The following is a 23,699-nucleotide window of genomic DNA, read 5'->3' as shown; positions in this document are numbered from 1 at the left end:
CTTCTTGAAGATATACCTCACAGAAGACTTGAAAGTTGCAGATATTTGACACGGAATTGGGTCCGATGTCTTGAGGATGGAGTTGGAAAAAGTGCAGAACATCCCGAAAGAATTTAGAGTCGGGCGGCGAGAATCCCCGGTTCATGTGATCAGTAAAAACAATAACTTCGCCATCCTTTGGCTGAGGTTTTTCTTCGCCTGGACTAGGGGCGCGATCCTGCATAGCACTCTTTGCTGGCAAATACCCAACTTTGACAAAGTCCTTGAAAGTATTCTCAGTGACAATGGAAGGAACCCAGTTGCACGTATAGACTGTCTTTGGCGGCATGGTGAACAGAAAAAGGCCTAAAGGAAAGGAAAAATTTGCCGATTCAGATTAGTTGGTGAAATCACGAGTTAACAGTTGCAGTGTATATTCCGAATGGCGGCTTAAGTAAGGGCTAATGATATATGAGTAATGGTAAGCCGGGGATGTAAGCCGCCATGACATGTACTAGTATTCAAGACCTGACAATCGTAAATCTTACTAAGTGCTGAGACAAACAGGTTCCACAGATTAAAGCTATAAGTTTGGATCTGCAGCTATTCAGAAAAAGGAAATAAATTCTAAACCTAAGGTGGCAGCAGCAGAAAGGTGGAAGTGCCCAGAGGAGATCTGTCGCAATGAGGATATGCTCTAGTATCAAAAACAGGTGCTAAAACTGCTATCGCACATGACCTATGTTATTTTCAGATCAAAGCTATGCGATCTAGGATGGGGAAAGGGAAGAAACGGTGATAAACGCCGACGAAGAGAGAAACCCTAAAACATAGATCTATGAAGAGGAAAGGGGAGGACTTACTGGTGCTAGCTGACAGCGGAGGAGTGTCGCGGCGTTTCTGGTTCGTTCAGGGTGATGCAGCGGCCAGAGTTGACGAAGGGGACGAAGGTCGACGACGGCGGAGCTCGGGCGCACTGTTGCGTCGCAAGGAGGAATAAGAAGGCGAGAAGGAAAAGGGGGAGAATGACAGGTGAACTTGTGGCCCTATTTATAAGGGTAGAAGGATAAGTGGCGTGCGCGAGAATCGAGGAGACAGAAAAATGGATAAACGACGCCGCGGGAGCCTCAATTTTCGGAGGGTCAGTAAAGAAAGAGATTTATTAAGATTTGAGTTATGTGAAGTATTAATCACAGGTGACGTCACGGCGGGTTACCACAATTTCCGGAGATGACGTCATGGCGGGTTACAGTATTTTACAGTAAGATGAAGAAGGAGTTTTCTAAGTGTTGAAGATTGACATGAACAAGTTCAAATCAATTTGGGGCCTAATGTTGGGGATATGACTATCAGATATGACCTGCCCAGGAGGGGCCGGGTCATCCCTATGGCGGTTCATCTCAATGAAGCCCAAGAGTATGTTAAAGATGGCGGTTCATAGACAGGCTTGAGGGCCCAACCCGAAGGCAGCTTAAGGCCCATGAGTATAAACCGCCATGTGTATGTAAACTTGTATTGTAAGGCATGTAAGATAAGTCACCGAGGCGGACACGTTGTATGAGCCGGCCGGGACTCTGTAGGCCGCAGGGCGTCAACCCGTGTATATAAGGGGACGACCCGGCAGCGGCTTAGGGCAAGAAAGAACAGATCGAGAGCCAGGCAAAGCGTATTCGCTCCCTGGTCATCGAAACCCTAGCAATACCACCTCAAACTGGATTAGGCCTTTACCCTCACCGCAAGGGGCCGAACCAGTATAAACTCCTCATGTCCTTTGTCCCGTTTTAACCCCTTTAAGCTAACTCCATCGCAATGGTTCCACAACTAAGTCCTTCCATGAGGACATCTGCTGTGACACTTCCACGACAAGTGGCGGTGCCAGGAATCCTAATATGTGTGGTCAAGTGAATGTTGGGTAGTCAGATGTATGCATTCATAAGATTTTTTGGCATGATTTCTACTTGATGTATGTTGTTTTTGCAAAAAGTTGCGTAGTCAATTGACTATTCAGCTCAAGTGTGGCTTCGCCACTCATTCATTGTTAGAGTGTTAGAGTGTGGATTCATTGTTTGTTTTTTGAAAATAAAGAATAATCACATATTCTTTCACACATTACCTGTAGGCATGTTGATTTGTGGTGAAAATTTATGCGTGAAATAATTGTCCGACTTTCCTTTCATGTTTATTGAGCGCATGTGGACAGGGTCTATCTCCCTTCGTCCCGGATCGTTGCAGTAGGGGTAAAATAGAGACCATTTATAGGTTGCGTCCATGGGAACCTCTTTCTACTTATATTTAGAAGAAAAACTTATTTATTTTCCATTGTACAATCTTACTTTCATGCGAAAGTAGTTGCATTACTTTTCTTCATTGAACATGCATAATAAATTATGAATGGCAATATCTGCAAAAAAAAAAAGAACGGCAATAACCATCGGGATGAACAGTAATAAGAAAAATTACCATCATAGCGGCAATATGAACAAGGTCGCCAGAAGTGCAGGGGAGCGTTTCGCTGACATTGAACAGAAAAACTTGCTACATAGACAAAAGGAGGACATTTACAATGCCCAAAGACCGATAGGGTGACTTCTGGAACTATCGCAAATTATCCTTCGTTCATCTTTAATCATGAGCACTTGAGTTATTCATATAGATATTGCCAGATCGGTCGCACCAACCCGCACATTTATTTTATCTGAATAACACCGAAGTGGCTTTATACAATAGCAACCACCATGCTTATCAGCATTGCGGATGGCATGTCGGGCAAATTGCATGACATTCTTCCACATGTTTCCAGCACGGTTCGTCGGGCAACAAGGGGCAGCACCAGCACTGATGCCAATAGAAATGACTGTTTCTACTGTTGCAGTCCCTTCTGTAACACCAATTTACCGAGATTTTGCTCCCGCTTGATGCCGAACCCGCAGTAGTAGCATTTGCGGTTACATTGGCACGACGGTCTTCGTAGCTTACATGACGACCTGTCGCATAATAAGCAACGCACGACATTTGTTAGTGCACAATGCACAAAATATATATACCACTGGAACAACGGGACACATCGATTTATCCAAGACAAGAACATATATAGCTGCAAGAGTATCGGAAATCCATTTTGGCTCTATACAAAGAAGATGGTGTTATGCTTACATTCTCCGAACATGAGGCTCCCGATGCTCAAGAGAGCAACCACGAACACCAGGCTGCTCCCTCTCATGATCGATCTTCAACTTGTGGAAATCTGATTCGAAACTTAATAGGCAATGGCCATGACCCCCTCCGGCAGCACTATATATATGACGATTTGGAGGTTAGCAGTTTACATGCGGCTTTATTTGAGCTTTATTATCATGAATACACCAGGTTGCATATGTACCTGTTCCTGCGGAGCAGTCAATCTTTTTCTCTGAGCGTGTGGAGCAGTTAATCTGTGGCAGTAGTTATCATGCATGCATCAGGTGAGATATTATTACCTTAAAAGACAATAAATTAGATGTATCACCTAAACACGTTACTACATATGCATCAGGTCAGATATCGACATGGGGGCAATCTGTGAGGTTAGTTAAAATGGATTTAGCTATGTCTTGTTGTTGGGCAATGTGTTGAGTCTCGTGCTAGTACGGTGAGTTTTATTTTCTCACGCTAAAAATGAGCTCTCTGTGGTGGGTTTTTTGCGATCAGTTGTCTCGGTTTTTTCGGACGTTGGTCTGTTCCATTTTTCTTTGTCCTAGACTACATATATGTGGTGGAGAGGTCCTAATTGGCGCCTTCAGCGCCCGTTCCTTGATCTCGGCGCTCGCAAACCACCTAAGCAGGCCGACGACCCATAGCACTCGACCTCACTCTCGTCGGTCGCCTGACACCTATGACCATTGGCCACTAGTAGTTGACCGATAAACCTTAACCAATGCATGTTGACCAAGACCAGAATGTTGACCATTTGTTTCACAGATTTGAAAAAAGTTCACAAAGTTGAAAAATGTTTGTAAATTTGAAAAATTTCACCAATTTTAAAAATGCTCACAATTTTGAAAAAAAAATACATGAATTTGGAGAAAAAGTTCATGAATTTTTAATTATTTCATTGATATGAAAATAAATTACAAAAAAGTGCAAGAAATATAAAAAACACGAATTGAAAAAAATTAAGAAATATATAAAAATAATAAAGCACACAATAAAAAGCGGCCAAACGAAAAACATAAAATGCCTGCAAAAAAATGGGGCTCTACCAGAAGCTTCCCAAAGCTATGGGCTGGCCCGTTCATTCGAGCGAAGATGTGCGCCAATTTGCCAAATGGCCTATAACAAACGCATGCTGCATGGGAGTCGAAGCTTGAAGGAGGTGAACAATCTTTAGATTCGGCGTTTTGGTTTTCTTTCTTGCTTTCTTTTGGTTTTTTACTTTTTATTTTACTATTTTCACTATTATTTATTTATTTTGTCACTTTTTTGGTGGGGAGAGTATATAAGCACTTTTGAGATTACTAATGTTGGAAATGTACAAGAATATAAATTGTTTTGATCCTTCTAGGTGGTTTTAGTATTAAGATTTTTTTTTTCATTTTGCATTTCTATTAGTTTTTATTTACTCTTTTGTGCTTTAGTTTTCTTTTCTAAATAGCATTTTTTTTAACCGTGCATCTAGTTGCTCGTCCGTCCCCAAGGTGCAACTGCATGTGTTCTGACCTGACTGCAAGAAGCACCACGGGGGCACAAACTAGGGGTTATCGGGGGGCTGGCTACGTGGGCGGCCTGATATGTTGGTTTATTATTAACTTATTTTATTTTTTAGTATACTTTATGCTTTTGATTTTATTTTATTTTTGTGTTTTTGGTTTGGTTTGGTTTTCTTTTCTAAATATTTGCGTTTTCAAATATATTTTCAAAACATGCCACCTTGTTACACTTTTGGCCTCATGTGTAAGTGCATGTGTTGTACCCCGTATGCAATTCCGAGGGACACTGCACGTAGACGGCCCAGTAGGTGAGTTTATTATTTGTTTCCCTTTTCTATATTTTTTCTATACTATTCTCTGCTTATTTTACATCTATGTTTCCGGTTTGATTTTTCTTTCTTTCTGGATAGCGATGTTTAGATTTTTTTTCAAACACGCCACTCAGTTGCACGTCCACCCTAGATGTGCAACTGTATGTGCTACATCCGCAGCTGCAAGCAGCATGACGTGCGCAACTAGGAGTATGGGGGCTGGGTGCATGGTAGCTCAGTGTGCGGTTTTTTTTAGTAATTTCTTTTCATTTTTCATTTTTCATTTTTATTTTCTATTTTCCTTTTATTTTATTTTTGCATTTGGATTTGCTATTTTCTCTCTCTTCTAGATTAGAGTTGTTTTGGCTATTATGAATATGTGCCCCTGGTTGCACATTTGTACCCCATGTGTAACTGCATGTCATGTATCTTGCATGCAACTGCAAGCCGCATAATGCGCAAACAACTAGGAAGCGTGTGGGCGGTCTAGTAGATGGTTAATTATTTTTCTTCTTTTTCTGTATTGTTTCTTCTATTTATGCTTATTTTTTACGCGTTTTGGGTTTGCTTTTATTTTCTTTTGTAAATATGTGTGTTCAGGGTTAAATTGTCAAATGCACAACCCAATTGCACGCCGATCACCCATGTTTTACTGCTGCTCCTTTGAAAACGCGCGCAATTAGAGGATGTGGGGGGCTCACTGCATGTGGCGGCCCAGCATGTGGGTTTAGTATTAACCATTTTTATTTTTCTATTCCAATTTCTCTTCTATTATATTTATTTTATTTTATTTTATTAGGTTTGTTTTTATCTTTCAAATGTGCTACTCAGTTGCACGCCCTCCCACGCATGCACTTTAGCGGCATCATGCGCACATAACTAGGTTGCGCGTGGACGGACCAGTAGGAGGTTTATTATTAAAAATATCATATTTTTTGTAATTTTTCTTTTCTATTTTACATTTATTTTCTTTGGGTCATTATTCATTTTCTAAGTAGGTGTGTTTTGGGGGAATGTGCATCCACAAGAAAATATAGCATAATTGCATATGCCTCTCCGGCATCGTCTCTCTTATTTTGTTAGTTGTACTGTTGTCAATTTGTGGATGGTACCAAAATTATAAACATGTGAGTAAGACAAGGCCCGGCCAACAATACCCAAAAACTGCTCACCATATATAAAAATGAGGCCCAAAACCACTGGCCCAAAAGCACAACCCAAATAATACGCACATATAACAAAAGACAAAGTCAAACACAAGGCCAACCCGAAAGAAACAAGAAGGAACAATCAGACTGAACAGGGGAATAAAGTCGGTTGGGCTATAAACGGATGACGTCAGTCAACCATGTCTCAATCAACTGAGCCTTAGGGGGACGCTAGTTAAAATCTAAAGATCGACCCCCGACATTACATACCAATTCATTTGATAGGGCAATAGAAAAAATATCAAAAAACATTACTATTTTAAGCAACTATAAATGGCTTATCTATATCATATCTTTTTTTAATATTTGTTTGTTAATCTCCCAGTTTGAAGTGAATTCCACAAAATACCACCTTAGTTGCAGTGTATCTTTTTTTAGTATGATGGTGTATGATATAGAGAAGCCTTTTCAAATATCTGGGCCTCAATTTGAAATGGATTCTCCATATCATATTTTTTTAGTATGATGCAACTAGGAGGCTCGTCGGAGTAGGTCGTCCGGGTCCCGACGACGAGCATAAGGAGGAAGAGCTGAGGCTCATAGGGGTCGGGCGTCCGGGTGGTGATTGTGAACATAATGAGTAAAAGCTAAGGCTTTCTGGGGTCGGGCATCCTGGTATGTAGGCGTCGATGTGATTGTAGCAGGGAAGGGGTAATTTGTGGTGGGAGACCTATGGGTATGCCGAGGAGCGCTGACGACACATTTGACTAGGGCCTCCTGTACTGGTTGAAGGGGCAGAGAGAGGGAGAGGGGGGGAGGGGGGAGAGCCTGGGCCTTGTGTCGGGGAAGATAAAGCGAAGCGATATCAAAATGACTAGGTGGTGGCATTCCTCTTGTAATTCTGGCAACTTTGTGCTTTACCCCTCCGGGAGACTAGGCTTCTGCCGCTTCACCATTTTGTGCTAGGGAAGGCATCCGTTTCGCAGAACTTGCTCCGCATGCGGAGTTCGGGGAGCACGGAGCCGCAAGAGATCTTAACGGGCCCTTTTATCTCCATTACCATAAATTATTTCAAAATACTCAATTTACCTCAATTGCGAGAAATTCAGGTGCTTCCAACTTTTAATTTGGCGTCCTAAGTTGAGCCATATGCCATATCAACGCAACATGTATTGGCCAAACCAGCTCCTTCGCCTTGGGTCTCACTTTGATGGAGGTTGTATGTCGGATGCGCCCAGCCGAACTATGCTTATGGTCTAAAGGTTGACTCGGGGTGCCACGCCGGATTGACAATCAGACCCATATGACCAAACATGAGTAACTTCAGAATGTGAAAAATGGAGCAAGAACAAACATGCTAAATTGGCCACACGCTGGAGAAATTTCTACGAAATGGGTTAAATATTGTCACCGAGCACTGAGACTTACGGTGTGTTAGGTAGGGTGCATGAGCTCAAAAGTTCCTTACAGAACCCACTTCTGACTGTTTGGCAGGGTGTATGGTATCACCTCGACTATGCTCATCTCATGCAAAAAGGCCTCTCAGCCATGTTCCCCCCAACGCTCAAAAAATGTCCAGAATTTCTAAATTTGTTTAGATTCTCAAAAAATGTTCATAATTTTAATTTTTTTGTAGGTTCTCAAAAAATGCTCAGAATTTTGAATTTTGTTAAGATTCTCAAAAATATTCAGAATTTCAAATTTTATTTAAATCCTAAAAAATGTTTAGAATTTCAGAATTTTTTAAAATTTTAAAAAATGGAACTCCAAATGTGTTTGAATTTTTCTAAAAAATGTTCAGAATTTTAAAATTTATTTAAATTTGTTAAAAATGTTTAGAATTTCTAATTTTGTTTAAATGTTTGAAAATGTTGAGAATTTCAAATTTTGTTTAAAATTTTGAAAAAAATCGGAATTCTAATTTTTTTTGAATTGTAAAAAAATCAGAATTCCAAAATGTGTACATGGCTATTCATGTTTTGCAAAGTTTGTTCACCATTCAAAAAAAAAATTATTCAAAATTCCAAATTGTTCAACATGTCTAAACACATGCAGACTGCCAAACAAAGTCTCAGCCCAGCAATGTCTCAACGCATATACCGCTACCGAACAACAGCAAGCGCATGTACTCAGCATGCTAGAGTTAGCATGTCTCAGAAAGGAACAACAGTGCTATGGTGGGAACTGCTACGAAACACACCCTTAGGGAGCAAGAAGTTGAATTCACCTCTAACTTTGTGCTGGTTTTTTCACTTGAATTTGTGTTTTTTTTAATCAAAACCTGTACAATTTTCTCCCATAGAAAATGTCTCCTAACTCTTAAATTTCTAATTAATTTCAAAGTCACATACGGCCAACAGCTTGTGCAGATAGTGCCAGCACATCCACCCCAGCTCACAGCTCACAGCTCACACCACCAACAAAAACACCAGCTAAAAATGAATGAACACACACACACGCCTGCATTTTCACTCACATCCAGTCAAAAACATTTACACATGCATACACACACACGATGCTAGTACATTGGTACTAATTGCAGAAATCACCAAGCCTCATCACAAAAAGGCAAAAAATGCAGCCCCACCCCCCTCATCCCGCGCCCACCGCAAATCCCGTGCCCTCCGGCGCCTCCTCCACCACCACCGCCAGCTTCAAAACAAAGCTGAGTCCCGTTGCATCCCCACCCCCAACGGCTACCTCCCCCCCCATTTCAAACCCCTCTCCCTCGCGCACGCCATCCACCCACCACACCAATCACGCGGATTTGCGCCTCGCCAGCCGTCGTCTCCACCCAGATCCGTCGATCCATCCCGCCCCCCGGAACCCTAGATCGGACCGAGCCCTGCCGCCGCGGATGGCGCCGCAGACGACGCCGTCGCCGCGGACGGGCCCGCCGTCGACGCCGCAGGCGTCGGCGGCGTCGGGGGCCGCGACCCCCTTCAGGACGCCCGTCTCCAAGCACCGCCTCCACTTCCCGCCCGCCACCCCGCGCCACGGCGGGGCCGGCGCCGCCACGGAGCACCCCGTCGAGGTCATCGGTCGCGTGCGCAACCTCACCGCCTCCGCCGCGGGCGCGTCCGTCCTGGAGGTCCCGGGCGGCGCGGGCGGGGGCGGCACCACCGTCCGGGTCCGCGGGGACGCGGGCGGCATCTCGTGCCGCGACTTCAGCCTCGACGGCGTGTCGGTCTCCGAGGAGGAGGACCTCGAGGGGTTCTACCGCCGCTTCGTCAGGTCCCGGATCCAGGGCGTGCGGGTCGGGGCCAAGTGCACCGTCATGGTGTACGGGCCCACCGGGTCCGGGAAGAGCCACACCATGTTCGGCTGCGCTAGGCAGCCCGGCATCGTGTACCGGGCGCTCCGGGACATCCTCGACGGGGGAGGAGGCTGTAGTACTGGTGGCGAAAGCGGCGAGGAGGAGGACGCCGGGTTCGGGGTCGGGCTGTTCGTGCAGGTCGCCGTGCTCGAGATTTACAACGAGGAGATCTATGATTTGCTTGTCGGCAGCGGAGCGAATACTAAAGGGAACGCCCCCAAGGTGATACGCCGATACTCCTGCTGCTTGATTTTCAGATGCTACTGCTGATTCATCGTTATAGATTATTTAGTTGCATAAGTCAATTGTTGTTATGTAAGGATGTCAGCTGGGTGGAACTGTGGCAGTAGCATGATTTGGGTTTAAACTTTACATCTTCGTTGCTTCAGAGAAGATCTGTTCTGCTTATCTTAGGTCTTTAATTACAGTTCTGGTTTGTCTCTGTGTTGACAATATTCGGTGCTTTCTTAGGAATTGTCACCATTTTCTAGTGAATTGTTAGCCAGTTGTGTATGCGTGCTGGTATATCAGATGGCTAATCTGAAGTTCCAAGTTCAGAACTTGTGATTCTAAGTGTGAAGTACTCTCTCCGTTCCAAAATAGATAGCTCAACTTTGTACTAATTTTATAAAGTTAGTACAAAGTTGAGTCATCTATTTTGGAACGGAGGGAGTAAAACTTGACTAGTATTGCTCATTGTTATAGCCTGTGAACTATGACTGCTGTTGTTGTGCGTGTATTAGTGTAGATGACTAATCTGAAGTGCCAAGTTAGAAATTGTGATTCTAAGTGTGAGTGTGAGGTCAAAGTGAAACCTACTGTAACTGATACTGCTCACTGTTGTTGCCCTCAGTTGTATGTGTCATCAGAGGTGAATCAATTACTATCTGAACTGTGACCGACCTAAAACAAGTGGTTATCTGGTACTTAAATTGCATTAGAAATATTCACTGTGCTTTCTAGTATTGTCATTTGTGTATGTGTGCTGGTATATTAGGTGCCTGATATGAAGTTCCAAGGTAACTTATGATTTTAGGTGTGAAGTAAACCTCACCGTAATTTAATATTGCTCATGGTTATGGCTTGTGATTGCTGTTTGCAATACTTTAGATGACTAACTTGAACTGTCAAGTTATAAATTGTGACTCTAGGCGTGAGGGCAATCCAACTGTAACTGATATTGTTCGTTGTTATGGCCCTCAGTTGTGTTAGTTACTAGAACTGTGACCTAGCTAAAAACAAATGGTTATCTGGTACTACTTGAAATGATCACTACGTTAACTGTGACCAACCTACAACAAGTGGTTATCTGATACAGTACTTAAGTTGTCATTGCCATGTTATTTAGGCTGGATAGTGTCACAGGGCTGACGAAAGATGTTGAAAGTGCTTTTCTGTGTGGCAATGCCAATGTGAATTTGTGACTTGATGTAATTTGTCCATTTTGTTTAAGTTTCTCAATACATTATGTACAGGTGAGGCTAGAAGTAATGGGGAAGAAAGCCAAAAATGCAACTTATATATCTGGAAATGAAGCTGGAAAGATATCCAGGGAAGTTGCAAAAGTAGAGAAGCGGCGTACTGTCAAGAGCACACTCTGTAATGAGAGAAGTTCGCGAAGTCACTGCATGGTAGGCTGCAATGAGCAGTTAGCACTTTTCACCTTGATTTTCATGAATGATCCAACTGTTTATGACTTTGCTTTTTTGTCACTTCTCCAGATTATCTTGGATGTGCCATCGGTGGGAGGAAGGCTGATGCTGGTGGATATGGCTGGTTCTGAAAACATAGAAGCTGCAGGCCAAACTGGATTTGATGCCAAGATGCAGGTGTGTGATGTTACCAATCCTTATAATTTCAGTAGAATCCAATTTATTTCAGTTGCCCTTTCAAAAATGATGTGCCATTGGTAATTAATGCATGTTTAATTGCGCCATAACATATTTTTAACAGCCGGTGATGTGCAACTTGCAATGCAAACTATATTAGAGTTTTCTCAAGATACAGTTCTGTTTTCTTTCTGAAACGATGATAAAGTTCTGTTTCCATACTTACATCAACATATGAATTCCAGCATGATACTCCCATAACCTAACCACAGCTTGTACTTTTACCACTACTATTTTTCTTTCTGCAATGTAATGAACCAGAGTATGTTTCTTTAGGTCACTTTGCTTTGCACATCTATTCTATATATAACATGGGTTGCTGCTCCACAGACGGCGAAGATCAACCAAGGCAACACAGCTTTGAAACGAGTGGTTGAGTCCATAGCCAATGGTGATTCACATGTTCCATTTCGAGACAGCAAGCTCACAATGCTGTTACAGGTACAAAACACTTGAAGAAGCACACTTTTCCTGATACCACTTTTCTCTCTCTGTTTATCCCAGAAAATTTAGAACTTGTTACTCTTCATGGAATTTCAGGACTCATTTGAGGATGACAAATCAAAGATTCTGATGATTCTGTGTGCGAGTCCTGACCCAAAGGAATTGCACAAGACAGTTTCTACCTTGGAATACGGTGCTAAAGCAAAATGCATTATCCGTGCTGCTCATGCATCAACACCAAGGGACAAAATTAGCTCTGAGGAGTCATCTTCAATGCTCAATTCAAGGATTGTTGCAATGAACCAGTTCATATACAAGCTGCAGAAGGAGAACAAGCAAAGAGAGAAAGAGCGCAACGAGGCCCAAAATGTTCTTCGGCTAAAGGAGGAGGAGCTAGCGCAAGCGAGGGCGAAGCTCAGGCTGCTAGAAGGGCAGGGTGCAGCTGCAAAGGAGGAAGAGATCAACTCAAAGGTCGCTGAGAAGACCCAGTTGCTAAAGAGTGAGCTCCAGATGATGGAAGAGAAAATGCTTAGGCAGCAGCAAGAGCTCCTTGCTTTGAAGCAGCGTTTGCAGGAGGTGGAGCTTGAAAAAGCAGATGCTCGTCAGCCTGCACAGCAGGATGTCATTGGTGGTAGACTGTTGGCGCGACTATCAGAGATGTCTGCAGGAGGAGATGCATGCATGTCAATGGCGATGTCGATGTCCATGGATTTGGATGCTGGAGATCAGCCGTCTGTGTTGGATGTGAAGGTGATCAAGGAGGATACTCGCCAGCAGCAGGGCCAGATGTGGAATCACACATCGACAGCAGGCTCTTGCACCACTGCCCTGGAGCAAGAAGATGTGGTCAGGCTTTCTGGGTTCCCTGAAAAGGCGGTCCTGAGCACTGTATTTGAGGAGGGAGATGAAGAAAGCGAAGAGAAGGACAATGGTGCTGAGGTGGAGGTGTGCAAAGAAGTGGTGGAAGAGGAGAGTTACAAGGTGGACCGAATGGAACAACCGATTGCTGAACCGGACCGGACCAACCGTATCCAGAACATCTTCAGGCTGTGTGGCAACTACCGTGAGTTGGTGAAGAAACAAAACGCCGATGAGTCACCGGCGAAGCAGCAAGTGTTTGGAGATGAGAACAAGCAGCCCGGACAGCAGCATTTGTTGGGAGATGAGAACAATCAGCAGGGAAAGCAGGTGTTTGGCGATGAGAACCAGGACCCATCAGCAGCATGGGCAGCCATAGAAACCCCCATGTGCGACGTCAAGGTTGCCGACAGCCCTGTGTCGTCGCAGCTCTCGCCCATCGTTTGCCATGTCGTGGACGATACCGAGCTGACAATGCCGGAAGAGCTAAAATCATGCACCACAGATGGCGAAGCAAATGAGCAGAGCAAGAAGGAGCGAGAGGGCTTGCTGGACGTCTACATCAAATGGGAGTCCGGCAGTCTGATCAAGGGGCTGAAGCTTCTGCCGACCGCTTGCCTTTCAGACCTGAGGAAGCTCATCGAGGCTCACTTTGAAGAAGCCGGCAGCAAGCAGCCACACCACCAGTTCACCTTCCTCCTCCTCGGGGTACGTCATTCAGCTCTGTCAATGCCACTCCTTCACCCAATTGTTGTTCTCTTGTTCCTATTGCTCATGGCGATGTTACCTGTCAATCGCTATATCCTACCTTGGTAATTCCAACCCGTTAATGATACGAGGCGTGTTGATGCCAGTAAAAAACGTCCACTCATCCATCCAGTGAAATAATGACGACAGTGAACAAAATGCAGGTGAGACGAACAACAGGTTGCCATCTACGAGTAACTAGGCTAGGGGAAACTAGTTTAGGCTATATTTTTGTCTTAGCTTCTTCCTCAGATCACACGGCCTCATATATATAGCTGGAGCCGGTAAATGACAGTGAAACAATTTTACCGCTCAACTAAAGGATCAACAGTTAACGCAGAGAGTAAACGCTGGGCATAAAAGTACTGGTTTCCTGGCTGTTGGATAACTTCAGTAGCTGTTGTTTCTTCAGAACAACGTCTTCAGTTTAGCCTGTACCTTTCTTTTTCTTGGTTCCTGAGACTTGGTAGATGTTATCCTGGCTGTTGATGCAATTAACTTCAGGTAAGTTTCAGAATAACATCGAAATGGCAGTGGAAGTTTTTCTGAATTATTTCTCTGCCGACGGTTTCCGAGTCTCAGGAATAGCCACTCCTGTTATTCTGACAACAACCTTCAGAAATGCTGCTGTTATTCTGATAACAACTTCAGAAATACTCCTGTTATTCTGATAACAACTTCAGAAAGAAATGCTGCTGTTTGGGAGCTACACTTGCCTGACAATGGAAAACTCTTGTTGGTGTGTATGTATATGCAGGATCCTTCGGGTGCTCCGGTGTCGAGGGAGAAGGAGCCGACGGTGCAGATCAGCAGGCTGCCCAACTGGAATAACCAGACCAACAGCTACCTGGCCTGCCTGCGCGTCGCCAAGAAGCCGGCGACGACGGAGCAGCAGCAGCAGCTCCACCAGACGCCCTTCAGCCCGTTGGAGAGCAAGCTCAACTCCTTGGCCCTGAACGAGGTGCAGCAGCACCACCATGCCGCCGCCGGCGCGCTCTCGCCCAAGGTCGCCGCGCAGATGAGCCCCAGCTACATCCGGGAGCTCAGGGCTTGAGCTCCGTCGTCAGATGATTGATTGTTACCTCTGCATTCATTTTCTGTTGGCTGGTTGGTTGCCGTGGGTCACATGTGGTGACGAACTGACGACGATGTATCTCGCCGTGTCTAAAATGTAATCTTTGGCCTGTGTAAAATTGCTACTAGCTTGAACTCCGACCGTCAGCACATTGCTTGTTGCTGCATTATTCCGCTGTTGGTTGTCGTCGGTCACAACATATATATGTGGTGACGGCGATGTATCCATCTGGTCTGTGTAAAATACAGTACTACTCCCTCCATCTCAAAATGTAAGATCATTTTGACACCATCATAGTGTCAAAAATGGTCTTACATTTTGGGACGGAGGGAGTACTAGCTAGTCTGGCTTTGCTCCTCGTGATGTAACCATGTTAAATACTTACACGAGTGGCTGGACACCCCACACAGTATGATTATGATAGATCGTCTAGTTTGAGGGGAATGCACGTGACCGGTTCGTTGCTTCTTGTCGTCTGGATACACAAGTGGTAAATAACTCTTTTCTACAAGGGCCTAAGCAATGTCTTCCTCCATGCAAAAAAATTAAAATAAGCAATGTCTTCCTGTGGTATGACTGAAAATTCTCAAAGGAAGTTAGAGTTGCTGCGAATATTCATTTCCGAGCCCGAGCTCATCATCACCCTACGAACAGTAAAATAAAATAAAAATACTAATTTTTTTTAAAAAAAATTCGGATTTTTTTTTTGTATGGAAGATGTTTCAGTGCATGAGGTTCGTGCCAAATTTCAGCATGGTTACCATAGAAATTTTTGGCTCTCATGCGGTATCCATGAGTACCCTATCAACCTTCTCGTACGTCGGCACAAAACGGTTCTTAGCCGAAGTGAATTGCCGCCCTCACATACAATCCTCCTGAAGATGCAAAATGCCAGTCACAACATTGAATAGGAAAGGCAAATGAGTGTCAAAGCGGTCATTATTTTTCTCTTCCAGGTACCTAAGGATATTAAAATCCCCTCCAATAAGCATTGGGTACGGGTTATCCTTATCTAGGTTCACTAATTCACTGAGGAACGCAGATTTATGCTCATCTTGGGCAGCCCCATAGACTGCGACCAGCCTCCACATAAAATTATCAGCCCCGTTTCGTAGGTAGAATTTGATTTGAAATTCACCGGTCCAAAAGGCCAACAAGTCCATGGTCGTGGTATGTATCACAAGGATTCCTGCAGACCTTCCATGAGCTGGTAGACTATGCCATGTGTAGTCCAAACCACCTGATAGGTGATCGAGGGCATGCAGGCGGAAGTCACATTTACCAGCCTCGAAAATTGCCACAAAATCCAATTCATTTTCTCGCACACAATCACTGGCGTGTTTATGTTTAGCCAAGTCTGAAAGACCTCTGCTATTCCAAAACATGCCTCTCATGTGGAAACTCGGATTGGGGGTGGAACATTTCGCCTTCTTGGGCGGTTTGTGTTTCTTTTTACAGGAATGCAATTTAGATTTCCGCAAAGATGCTGTGAAGTCATAAAACATGGACCCATGTCTTGCGTCATCTAAACTAATCTCAGTAACATCACGAACCAAGTGGGATATAAGTGGACCATCATATTTGGCATCCCTTTCATCCTCCTCCTCGGTTTCAGGGTTAGGTAGGGTGTTATTACACTTCGGATAAACCTTTAAAGATCAATCTCCATGTGGTTAAGTGCCCCGACTGACAGGTTAATTTCATCATCATTCTTTCGCATAGATACACCAACGTTCTTTACACTAGTGGAAATGTGAGTATCCGAAAAAGAAAGAAAAGGTTGGACGAACGATGTACCTTGCATGGGGTCCAAATTCCTCAAGGCTTGGTGGTGCATTGCCTTCTTTAGTGAATGCTCATCAGTCGTAGAGGAATTATCAGCATAAATGGAATGACGGTTACTACGTCCAAGGGGCGAAGCCAGCCCTCCAAACATAGAACCCGTCGATGCCATCGGTTGAGCCGCAGGTGAAGAAGTATACACTCTTGGTGGAGTCCGAACTTTCCTAGAGGTCGGAGAAGAGGGACGTGCCACAGGACCCACCGGAACGGTCACAAGTGGTGCCGAGGCAGAACCAGTTGCATGGACCCCCGCCGGACCAAGAGGAACCACGGCGACCGAAGCGCGAGTTGGAGATGCCGTCGCGGACGCCGTCAAGGATCCGCGCACGTGTACCGAAGCAGCAGCAGCCGCCTGCTCAGCTGGTGGTGCACCGCGCGCGCGGCCGGCTGCATCAGCAGTGAGGCTGCACATGCACCATCACCCTTGTGCACCCGTGCCATGCACACATGGGCAGCCTCCCCATGCACTTCACCCAGCGCGTCCGCTACGGGCTGTATGGGTGCACATGCATGCATGGAACGCCCCACAGCATCCCCATGCACGTGCATCGATGGATGTTTGCACGCCCGGTAGCTGGCGCCTCCACGACGTCTCGCATGGGCGCTGTAACAGCAGTGTAGTCCCAGCAACGTCTGATCGCAGCACTTCACAAAAAGGAGTCCTCGTGGGTTGCACTCGAGCTGATACTGCACATCATGAGAAATGTTTTGCAAATCGGAATTGTTAAATCTCGGTCGATTGAGACTTAAAGTCTCACGGTGCTATATTTATGGGATCTTACGTTGAGATCCGTGCAATTTTTTTAATTTTTCTTTTTCTTTCTTACACTTAGTTAAGTCTCAGTCGACTTATACTTGGTTAAGTCTCAGTCGACTGAGACCTAACCATATCCTTTGCAAACTATTGGTCTGGTGTGGAAGTGTTGCCAAGTCAGAGCCCAACTGAAAAGTCTGAGCCCAACTGAGAAGTCTGCATGGGAACGGTGGTTGTTTGAGCCCGACACCGTACTTCCACCATCATATTGACAACATCCCCATGAGGTATGTCTACTACTCCAGAAAACAAATCAGCTCAAAACTTGAGGTACAGTTAGAGATTCAAAAAAGACAAATTCAAATATGAATAGTGACAACTTTGGGTGAATAGTACTTTGACGCTATTCACATCTGATTTGTATTTTTTTTTGTTTCTATTAATGTAGGTCGAATTAGGAACTGAAACTTTTTTAGGTTGTATATCAAACATTGACATGTGTCTCCAATTTTTTAAGAATGTTTGAACATATATTTTTTCCAAAAAAATCAAAATCATTGAGCTCACATAATGTAAAATCTCACACAAATCTGACTAAGCTGAAGATTGGGCGGAGCGATTTGCGATGGTGGCTGCTACAGATTATGAGCTTCCTCTGCCTACTGCTTTCAATCTCCATGGGTGTCGCTTCGATTTCTGATTTAATCTGTGCAACTTTCAATTTTGTATGTCAATTATACCAATTTGTTTACACACAAGATACACTCAATAAAGGTGTGAAATATGTGCCAACTAGGGGGGCGATGCCCCCCTACCCTTAGATAATTTTGTGAAGAATTGTTTTTTTGTTGGGTGGGAGGGGGAGGGTGGTGGGCGAGGGTGTTAGATTACAAATATTGATGCTGGCTCAGTGGAAGAAGGGATCCCCAACGGCAAGGGCCTCATTGGCGTTGGCCTCGGCCATTGTATTGGCCATCGGCCTCCGCGTGGCTCTTCCGTCCTGCAAGATCTTGTGGCAGCCACGGTGGTCTAGTCCTACTTGCCCGGATTTGACGTTGATCTAGGTGCACGTACCCGGCCTCCTCGTCCGGCGACTCGTTTGCTATCTCTCCTCGTCACAAGCAGCGTACTTATGGAAGGGTTCGACTCGACTCGAGCGAGAGTCCGGATCATTTTTTAGGGGATCGTTTTACTTTTTTTTAGAAGAAGAAAGTATGTTTTTTTTGAGAGAGAAAAGAAGTGATCGTGAGCTGCCAGGGAGGCATGAACGGGAGAAAGAGGCGATGGGCTGGCTCGGCCCAAATCGGGCTTGCTTCGTTGGCAGGAACCCACACAGATGCAGTTGAAGTTTGGGTTGGGTCCTTTTAAATCTCAACCGTCAATCTTTATGTTTAACATAAAATTAACGGAGATAAAGAGGTGACGTATGGAGAATTATGAAAGCTTCCTCCTTTTAATATTAGGTATAGATATAGATATAGAGTATAGAGTATAGATATAGATAATCGTGCTAGTTCTAGTTTTGCTTTTGCGGGCGCTCGATGGCCGATACTTCCTTCTCAAATTGAAACGTGTTATTCATGCTCTCCTTGGGCATCGCTTGCTGCAACATCTCACACACTCCAACAATCTACATTTTGTAACATCCAACCTTCATAGTGCAAACTCTAGAAACCTCTATCAAGGTGCATGTTAGACTCTTTTGCTTTACTCTCCACCAAGATACTTGAGGATACTACGGTTATCGTAACCAAATATCAGTGATATTTAGGGAGAAAATATGGTCCGATTGAGGAAGTTGGCAGCAGAGGATGCGCCTGTCACAACAAAATAGCTGCACGCTCATCCATCCAACCTCTGGTTTCTCGAAAACGTAGAGAGAAAGAAGAAATATCTTCCCCTTCCATTATCAACAATGAGGAGTGACTCCATCTCGGTTTCTTATACATCAAAGAGACGGGATCTAGGCTGCCTGGTCGTCTAGCATCACATATTGAATCTAGAGTTTTGCGTTTTCTTGCTTCCTTGAAGGTTTTCCCTCCTCCTATGAAGCTTCTGTTGGATCTTTCTTTCTTTTGATGAAGCATACTGCATCTCTGCTATTCTTCATGGGGTTTCGTTTCACCTGTGTCTATCGGCATTCTTGGCATGGTGGGTTTTTTTGGTTCATGTATCATTGTTCTTAGTGACAAAGCATTGTCTTTTCCTTCATGAAAAACAACTCTGGTTAAGGACAGGAGCATGTTACCATGTAACGAATGAAGTTTTCCATGTCTTCTTAGTGAAAGGGTTCCATTTGTGTTGGTTCAGTTTTGGGGCTAACATTTTAAAGGTTTTAGAGGTGATCCATGTTATTTTCTTATGGGTGTGTTCAATGGATATGTAGGATGGTGTTTGTTGCAGTTGTTTTAACCCTCTTTATCCTCTTTGTTCAGATTTTTTTCTTCATCCTCTCTGTTCAGGTGAAGGAAAATAGTTTCCTTTTTGTGTGTCTTGTTTTGATGGACTTTTGTGCAAACTTTCCCCTTCCTTTTAATCTGTGTTAGCTATAAATGTTCTAACATTCTTGTAGTTTTTGTTTTCTGTTTTGCCATCTTCATATCACTATTATATGAGTTGATCCTTGTATGTGGGGGAGGGGGCACTCCCATTTAGCAGGCTTATGGTGGAGTTTTTAAATATCTCAGAAAAAGGGTTTTTGGGTTCGTTTGGTGGAGGTGACAATTTGAAGTATTTAGTTCAATCCATGTCTTTATTTTGGGTATATCGGTTTCCAATGTAGAATGGTGTTTCTTGGATTACTTGGTGTCCACTTTTTCTTCTATGTTGAGAAGAAAAAAACAAAGAAGAGCTCCTTTTTTGTGTGTGTCTCTCGTGTTTTATATTCTTTTGCCAAAGCTTTTCTATAAATATTATCACCTCCTTGTAAAGTTTACTTTTTTATATTTTGCAGTAGTTTTGTCATTGTTATATGAGTTGGTCGCTTGCTTCTGTGTAGGGTAGAGAGGCCGTTTTTGTAGTTGCGACAGCCAGTAAGTGTCTTCTCTTCATAACCGTATTCATATCGTTGTTACATGTGATGTTCAGTTGTTTATGTGCCCTCTTCACGTGCTTTTGCCATATCATTTGGGTGCGGTGCCTATTCTTTATTATAAATATCGTGTCATATCAGAATAATGGTGTTTTTGGAAACATTAGTGATAGGTGATCTAGTTATGACAAAATTAATTCTTAATTTTCCTCTTAGCCCGTTGTGATTTTAGTTATCTAATAATTTTTGCACGCATCTTTTCTACATATTGAAAAGCTTTGCCTTTCTAAATTGTTTTCCCAACTCTCTAATGTCGCATTTTCTGCGTATAATCGAAAGGATGCCGGTATTATCCACCCCATAAAGCATGTACTAATGTGTCATTTTTGTTGAAAAGTAGCATTATGAACGCTTGGCCAATTTGAATCTATTTAGGAATCATATGAATTATGAAGAACTAATTTGCTTCAGCTCACTCATGATCTTTCGTATTCAAAGTACGTTGACATGTCAGAATGAATTGAACTTCATTTTCATTGTTGTATTTACTATACAAAATTTGATTAATTTGGTGCCTACACACACCCTATTTTTGTGGTCAGCTATTAACCTTTGTGTTCTACATATGATATATTGACTACTGACTAGTTGTTTCCACAAACTTAGTCAAATAAACGGAGTGATGGATAATGGGAGAGAAAGGAGGGGAATTTTTTTACCACGATGTGGCATATGGCGTAATCTGCTCGGCTTTCGCATTCTGGCCTTCACATGGTCGTTTGCCCAGCTTGGTTGGGTAGTGGCAATTTTCCAACTAAGCTTCTGTGGAATCACAAATCCACATTGCTTAATAATATCTTACACTACACCATGTATATATGGTGACATGATACATTAATTAACGCAAACAACTATTGAAGAACCAGTGTGCACAATTATTGAAAAATTAGTGTAAGGTGTTGCGAGGGGGAGGGGGGCTATGCCCCCCCCTCCGCCCTGACATAAGGTGGGGGATATGAGGGGAAACCCCTTCCGTTATCATAACTTAAGTAGTCACTCATGGTTGGTGCAAGTGTAGATCATCGATTTGCAAGGCTTGGCTTACAATACTAATACAGTTTGTGGTGTCCAAATTTGATATATATTTTTTTCAAAATTTTCAATTTCATGAAATTGTTAATCTTGGACCTGACTAAAAGAAAATCCTCAACCGAAATATTATCCCAATATTCGGGCGACCCTGCTAGGTTATCAAGTCGAGCTACATGACATGTTCTGATGCGGCATATTCAGTATGTCAATATTTAGGCGACCCCGATAGGTTATACAATCACCGCAAGTGACAGTATAAGGATACACTTTCATGTCTTGGACTTCTTAGGAGAATAACCGCATAACATCACTACACTTTTATGCTTGTTGCACCAATTTAGTACTCATGTATATAATTTATGATTTAGTAAATAGACAAATATTCCATCAGTTCCAAAATAATAGACAAATATTCCTTTCGTTCCAAAATAATAGAAAAATATTTCCTCCCTTCCAAAAAACTGCAAATATCTACAATATCAAATATAAATAATATGAAAATATATTTCATAATTAATCCAATGAAATAAATTTGATTTTGTAGATGTTGATATATCTTTACATAGATTTGGCGAAACTTAATGAAGTTTCACTTAGGACAATCCTTCAACTTCATTTATTTTGAAACGGAGGGAGTACCCTCTTTATATTATGCGCTTGTTAATTGTAGTGCATTGCAACGGGGTATACATATTCTAGTGGTTCAACACTGATAGTGTCTTTCTTAAAAAATCACTAATAGTTTCAACTTCTTTAAACCCCAGGCGGAACTATCAACCTATTTAAACCCGACCGTGATCCAAGCTCAACACTTTTGTCAATGGTGCATCCAGCTGGCAATCCCACAACCACCACAGCACCCGCACACTTTCCAAATATCCAACCTCGTCAAATACCCATCTTCATCTCTTCAATCTCTCTCTACCTTCCTCTCTCATTTCCTCCCTCCTACATTCTCTTGCTCCATGCCACCATTGGAGGGAATTGACATGCATACCAAGCATGTTGAACGTGTAGGATTGCGGGATGGGGGAGGATTCAAGAATGGGATCGGAGTCAAAGCAAGTCCAATTCATCATGTATGTGGGACGACCTAGGGGAGTCCCGCATCACACCGCACATAATTTATGTGGGATTAAGCGATCTGCCCACTTAAAATATCTAGGATTATGCGAGCCGCCGCAAGCCCGCATACTCTCTATACTACTTGTGTATGCAACAGACAAGAGGATTTAGTAATTCAACTCAAAATGATAACTGAAAATGATTAAAGTGTACTACTACTACCCCTGTTTATAAATGTAAGGTGTTATTTTAGTTAAACTGAACTGACAAAACATCTTTTATTTAGGAACAAAGGGTGTACTATTTTGTATTATTAAAGAAATGGTGTGCCAAACTCAAAATGGTGTATTAATTCAAGTCTTTGTCTCAGCCAAATTGACATACACATGAAATTGCAGGTGCATGCCAGAGCAATTGTTACGGTAGTCAATCCATCACAAAAAGAAGAAAGAAGAAGCATGAACGCAACTCACAATATAATCTGAACAAAGAAGGCATGTCAGAACTCACACATAAAAAGTGTGTTTAATTTCTTTGAACCCATGGCTCTAGTTCTTCTAATCGCATCTGTTTATGCAGAATCAACATTAATTACCAACCAACACTATAAACTATCCCCCTCCGATCCATAATAAGTGTTGCAACATTGAACTAAGGTTGTGTTCAACCTTAGTTCAATGCTACGACACTTATTATGGATCGGAAGGAGTATATCAGGAATTGAAACTGGATCATTAACTCATGCCATTATCACAAAATATAGTTTTGTCTTTCTTATGTCATGGAAATGGTCAGAGAAAAGGAATGCATCACTGAATGATACTTTAGTCTATTACTAACTTCAGTGTCCCTTTGTCAGTTGCACTACACTTTGATCAGATATCCTCAATCTATGCAACACTGTACTGCACTTCTTGGCTGAACAACAGCAAAATAGTTTTTCTTGTTGCAAGATGACCTTAATTTGCAATTTACTTTTCTGTACTACCACCAATCGGTGCTTCACACATTTATATTCCTGCATGCAGTGAACACAAACACAAGAAATTAACAATGGGATGCTCTAGGTCATGGCCAACTTGTGTCTTTTTTTTTGCGGGGAAACCTGTGTCTTCGAATCAATTTTCTCCACGAAAGGTAGGAGATCTTTCCAAATGATGTTTTTGATGTCAATCTTTTCTTCTAATCATTTAATAGTAGCTTGTTGCCATGGGGTTGTGACAACATCAATGATGCATGATGTTAAATATGATACTAAATCATCAATGGTGCGCGTAGCCGCGCCCGTCTATTTTTTGCGATATAATAATAGGAACTTTCATATATTTGTGCATTAATGAAGTGCTCAAAGACGGATATAATTTTTTTGTTAAAATTTATATGCTGTAAATAGTTGAAAAGTATTGCACTACTTAAACAAAGTAATAGAACCGGACAAAAAACATTAGGAATCATTGAAATGA

At 42.9% G+C, this 23,699-nt stretch overlaps 1 protein-coding gene across 1 annotated transcript; it reads left to right on the top strand.

The window, feature by feature from the left end:
• Positions 1–8,964: 8,964 nt before the first annotated feature.
• Positions 8,965–14,679, top strand: LOC109762208 (kinesin-like protein KIN-10A). The gene is made up of 6 exons (XM_020321022.4): positions 8,965–9,661; positions 10,915–11,070; positions 11,161–11,268; positions 11,659–11,769; positions 11,869–13,338; positions 14,135–14,679. Exons 1-6 carry the CDS (start codon positions 8,981–8,983, stop codon positions 14,429–14,431), a joined length of 2,823 nt encoding a protein of 940 aa, XP_020176611.1. The 5' UTR covers positions 8,965–8,980; the 3' UTR covers positions 14,432–14,679.
• The last annotated feature ends 9,020 nt before the right edge of the window (positions 14,680–23,699 follow it).

This window comes from Aegilops tauschii, chromosome 6, assembly GCF_002575655.3.
Source record: "Aegilops tauschii subsp. strangulata cultivar AL8/78 chromosome 6, Aet v6.0, whole genome shotgun sequence".
In the NCBI taxonomy this organism is placed as follows: Eukaryota; Viridiplantae; Streptophyta; class Magnoliopsida; order Poales; family Poaceae; genus Aegilops; species Aegilops tauschii.
This window is presented reverse-complemented; position numbering and strand designations above follow the sequence as displayed.

Bases quoted from the DNA above. Each gene is read 5' to 3' on its own strand.
- LOC109762208 (XM_020321022.4), top strand. From the start codon at position 8,981: ATGGCGCCGCAGACGACGCCGTCGCCGCGGACGGGCCCGCCGTCGACG. The intron at 11,071-11,160 runs GTAGGCTGCAAT...TCACTTCTCCAG, and splicing joins GTTCGCGAAGTCACTGCATG to ATTATCTTGGATGTGCCATC. The intron at 11,770-11,868 runs GTACAAAACACT...ATGGAATTTCAG, and splicing joins AGCTCACAATGCTGTTACAG to GACTCATTTGAGGATGACAA.